The 5,244-nt window shown below is 30.3% G+C and overlaps 1 protein-coding gene across 1 annotated transcript; it reads left to right on the top strand.

Annotated features, from left to right (window-relative positions):
* Positions 1 to 1,602: 1,602 nt before the first annotated feature.
* LOC124834694 (peroxidase 4-like) lies at positions 1,603 to 4,886 on the top strand. The gene is made up of 4 exons (XM_047309452.2): positions 1,603 to 1,881; positions 2,917 to 3,099; positions 3,431 to 3,599; positions 4,212 to 4,886. The coding sequence occupies exons 1-4, from the start codon at positions 1,657 to 1,659 to the stop codon at positions 4,607 to 4,609; spliced, it is 975 nt and encodes a 324-aa protein (XP_047165408.1). The 5' UTR covers positions 1,603 to 1,656; the 3' UTR covers positions 4,610 to 4,886.
* Positions 4,887 to 5,244: the final 358 nt, after the last annotated feature.

A 5,244-nucleotide genomic window follows, 5' to 3' on the forward strand; every position in this document is an offset into this window, starting at 1 on the left:
AAATAGATGAGAAGTATAATATGACATCTTTCACATGTTTTAAAGCATTTAGATAAAGTCTTTGCATAAACCCAAATCCAACACGTCATGTTTGGAACAATAAAGTGACTTGAAAAAAAAAAAATGAAATATTTTTTAATATATTATATATTACGAGCTCTTACATGTGTTGCCTGAGAAAATAACCTTTGCTGAAAGAATGAACAACAGGAAATCAAGATCTGGCAGTGAAAAGTTAGTCACCATTTCTTACATAAAAATATAAGACAAACATTTTTAAAAAATTATAATCTCGTAAAAAAATTATTAGTTTCTTATAATTCATATTTGACCTTAAATTATTTTTCTTAATATTATTAATATTAACAAATAGATTTTAAATTTAATGCAATTTTTTTATTACATATTAAACATTGAATTAAATATCTATAAAATAGAGAAATAGATATAATAAAAACAAATTATAAAGATAAACTTTATCATAACATAACTCATATATCATATTAATATATTAAGAAGTAACTTTAAAATTTAACTTAAGCAGGTTATTTATATACTATAAATCAATCGATCTTGGATTCATTTGAAGATTAAAAATACTTTAAAATTGGGTGATATTATGGTATGCAACAGTGAAATTTATGCTCTAATTCTGAAATTCTTGTGGTAACAAGCTGTACACAGCAAAAGTGAATAATGGAAACTATATAATGCTATATGTAGCTTCGTGTTGAAGGGATATTCATATGTTGTGGCTAAATTTGCACCATAGACATCTTGTAGTTGGTGGTGCAGTGATATCAGTATACTGAAACAAAAGCTAGCAAACAAGCATCGAAATTTCCATTATCTTTTCTGCCAACTTATGCCCTTAAAATTTTGATTAAAGCTCCACCACTGCTTTCTAAGTGTTTTTAGATAAAATGAAAAATATGGTTAAGTAACGATGATGATTGACGATGATACAACCAAAAAAAAAAAAAAGATAAACACTTAAATTCTTATATATATAAATGCAGGCAATTTTGATTGGGTAACAAATTTTCTAGCTCTCACTGCTGAACTGCATGATCTTCATCAACTTGCCAGTATGTGGGGTACATATATATATAACTGGTTAAGATTAAATATATTAATCAGTTTTCATTAATCATTCGTTTCATAATATAATATATATTAATCAGCATCTACATCAATACTTATTCAAGTAGCATTTCTCTTTGTTATATAATAGTAAAACAACAGCTAGAATGTGCTTTTTTGCAATTTTTGAATAGTCAACCTTGGGAATATACAGACCCTAAGTTCCAATGATAATAAGGACAAATATGCATAGGCAATGCATCGACCAAGTTCATTTCACCACAAGCTTATGTTTAACTTTCCAAATTGAAATAAAAAAAGTAAGTAAAAGAAAAGGTATTAAGTAAATAGTTTCGTTCTTTTCAATTCAACTGGTCAATTCAATCCTCATTTTCCAGACTCAGACAAATTTTATGTGCCATGCATTCATTTGTCAAGTTCTTGATGATTAGGTGAGTTGCCATCTCAAAACTCTCACATACCTCTGTCACCCTATTTATATGTTGTAGCCTTTTCCTTTCATCATCTATAAACTCATTTATCCATCTTTCTGAGCCTTACTTTGCAATTAAAATGGCACTTTCTTCTTCTTCTTCTTCTTCAACCACTTTTGCTATAGCTTTGTTCACGCTTTTTCTTATTGGAAGTTGTTCAGCTCAACTCTCTGAGAACTTCTACGCAAAAACATGTCCCAAGCTTTCATCTGCTGTAAAATCTGTGGTTCTATCTGCTGTGGCTAAAGAACCTCGCATGGGAGCTTCTCTCCTTCGCCTCTTCTTTCATGACTGCTTTGTCAATGTAAATTACTCTAACCTAAAATCTTTACTTTTTATTTATCATAGTTATATATACTGTAATACTTTATCTGCTCCTTATATTTAGCAACAAAAATTTCCAAGTTATGTTTTTCTATGTTTCACGTACGTATTCCTTCATGAAGGATATAATGGACGTTGAGCATGGATAATTGTAACACTAAAATACAAGTATTTCATAGTGTAATATACTATGTTGTTTTTGTGTTACGTACGTTATTGACAAATCATACGTATTTGTTTTTCTTTCTTTCTAAGTTTCTATCACTTTCAAAGGTCGTATTCGATGATGTGACATCACCAATAATATGACACGTTCAAAGCATAAAAAAATTAAGTGAAAATGTTCTTATCCAATGTTTTCATGGCATGTAAACCACTTCTTTTTAAAACATAGGGGTTTTGGTTATTCCGCCCACAGGCCATAGGTCCGAAAATCTCTGATAAAATATTTGAGCATATTTAATACTCTTAATCAATTAGAATCATCATGTAATGTAATATAATATAATACACAGAATATCTCCTTTGAATAATATATTAATTAAAAACAACACACTGATTAGATTATGTAAAGTAAAGTTTCATTAGTATTTCCAACCAGAAGGAAAAGACAATCAATTAGAAGCACTATTTGCCAACACCCATGGATTTCAAAATGGATTAAATTGAAGTAAACTTATTTAATCTGTAAAAATGAATTGGTTTAAGTTATACTTTTAATCCGCTAATTTTTGTAAATTCTATGATTTATTAAACATTGTTCTGTCACACATCATTACGTGAACTTTTGAAAACTTCATGTTATTTTGTTTAAGTAAATATATAGAAATAGTTTATTTATATACAATATCAAAATTACAATAATTTGTCGAACTAAGTTACAAACATTGATAGCATCCTTATAATTAAACTTTGTAGCTCTTTAAACATGCGTTTTATTAGTTTAAAAAGGCTTCATGATTACATATATATAGAACTAATTGGTGATATATTGTGTGTTGTTAACTGGAAATAGGGTTGTGATGCATCAGTACTACTTGATGGGCCTTCCTCAGAGAAGACTGCACCACCCAACGCTAATTCTTTGAGAGGCTATGAAGTCATTGACGACATCAAGTCAAAGGTGGAGGCAATTTGCCCCGGAATAGTCTCGTGTGCTGATATAACAGCCATTGCTGCTCGTGATTCTGTCACTATTGTGAGTACTAAACCAACATATATATGTTAATTTGTTATGAGAAACCAAATCATATTCAAATTTAAAATTAAAAAGAAAAACTCTTACACATTTTATAACTGATCAGTAGTTATGTTTTAATTTTCACAAATCGTGCATGATTATATATTATGATGATATATTCCTTCCATTTCTCATAATATATAATACATCACCTACATGAAAAGTTTTCAATAGACTCTGGGTTATTCAACACCTACATATAGGGAAAAAACAGAAAGGAAAGAACATAGGTATGAGTAAAATGATATGTGAATAAGAAAATATAAGGATTAATTTATGGTTTATGCAGCTTGGAGGGCCATTTTGGAAGGTTAAACTTGGTAGAAGGGATTCCAAGACTGGATTCCTCCAACTTGCAAGCAGTGGTGTTCTCCCATCTCCATCTTCTTCCCTCAGCACCCTTATCTCAAACTTCAAAGATCAAGGCCTCTCTGCCACGGACATGGTAGCCTTATCTGGTATACGTCCTTTTCTCTTTATCTAGTTTTGCCCTTATTTCTCTTCCAATTGCGTGACACAATCTGCATTATTGCTAATACCATTCGGACTTTTCAAGACCACAGTGTACTATACTGATAAGAAGAAATTTTCTTTATCTATACAGTACTTTTACAACGCTTACAAGAAATAAACGTTAGAAATGTGAATAATATTAATATATAGATGAGTACTTTGACAAAGCAAAGTAAAGAAAACAAATTTCATTGTATAATACGGTATCTCTTTACTTAATAATTACATATAGTGGATATACATGGACCAGATGTGACATTTAAACAACTACGTGCATGCATGTCATGCTCTTCCTCTAGGCTAAAAGCCATGTGTGACTTCTGAACATAGAAGAGTCAAGTTAAAAGAAAAGCTTGTTTAACTAACTGCGAAAAGATATATACATCATTATCGATTGGTAATGTTTAAATGTTTGCACAGCTACGAAAAAAAAGTATATTCATGATATATATATATACTCAAATAATATCTGATATAAAATATCAGTTGAAAAAGAAAAAAATGACCCATATAGAGTAATGATTTTAATTTGATTTATTTTTTGTGTGGTTTTTCAGGAGCACACACAATTGGGAAGGCAAGGTGTGCAATTTATGGAAGTCGCATATACAATGAAAAAAACATTGACAGTTTGTTTGCGAAGGCAAGGCAAAAGAACTGTCCGAGAGACAGCAGTGGGACACCAAAGGACAACAATGTAGCACCACTAGATTTCAAAAATCCTAACCATTTTGACAACAGCTACTACAAGAATCTCATCAACAAAAAGGGCCTTCTTCATTCTGATCAAGTTCTCTTCGATGGAGGATCCACAGATTCACTTGTTAGAGATTACAGCAACAATCAGAGGGCATTCGAGTCTGATTTTGTCACTGCAATGATCAAGATGGGAAACATCAAACCTTTAACCGGCTCAAATGGGGAGATAAGGAGGCATTGCAGTAGACCTAATTAGAGGAGAAACAACAAATAAATTATAAAGTGTGTTTTTTATATGTATACACCCTAAAAGTGGGGTAGTTCTTTTATCAGTTCTTCTTAAGGTGTTTTCATGTGCCTTCAAATGTACTTTTGTTTTTGTTTGTTGAGTTCAATTTCAGTTTTCAGTTTCTGTAAGGAATCAATTGTAATTAAAGCATGTTTCTTACATGTAATTTCAGTTTAAGGATGTATACAGACAATTGTAACTGTTTCAGAAAAATAAAGTGGAATGTTGCTTTTTATAAGAATTACTTTTGGTGTGTATTAGTTTACTGAATTAAAGCTATTGAAGATTGAAGAGAATTTTAAATTCAATAAAGTTGTTCGACTAAACAAAAGTATAAGAACAGAGGAATGCAAAGAGTTTTCTCGAATGACAAAAATCATTATGTTATGGTTAGGTTTCACCAAACTGATATGGATTAGTAGTTAAGATATATTTAATTACAGCATTTCATTTGTGATTAGAAATGAAGTTTTTTAAAATAACTCGCTATTCTAATTTCTCTCAAACTCTCAGATTAATAATCCCATAATTAAAATTTTGTATTAGCTTAAGTGGAAGAGAGAAGAAAATATGTTTTGATTTTTGTTTTAAAAGTTAAAAAG

This window comes from Vigna umbellata, chromosome 1 (assembly GCF_029865625.1).
Source record: "Vigna umbellata cultivar VRB3 chromosome 1, Vumbellata_1.0, whole genome shotgun sequence".
Taxonomy (NCBI): domain Eukaryota; kingdom Viridiplantae; phylum Streptophyta; class Magnoliopsida; order Fabales; family Fabaceae; genus Vigna; species Vigna umbellata.

Coding starts and splice junctions, on each gene's coding strand:
- LOC124834694 (XM_047309452.2), top strand. CDS start 1,657: ATGGCACTTTCTTCTTCTTCTTCTTCTTCAACCACTTTTGCTATAGCT. Junction 3,100..3,430: donor CTCGTGATTCTGTCACTATT/GTGAGTACTAAA, acceptor TGGTTTATGCAG/CTTGGAGGGCCATTTTGGAA. Junction 3,600..4,211: donor GGACATGGTAGCCTTATCTG/GTATACGTCCTT, acceptor GTGGTTTTTCAG/GAGCACACACAATTGGGAAG.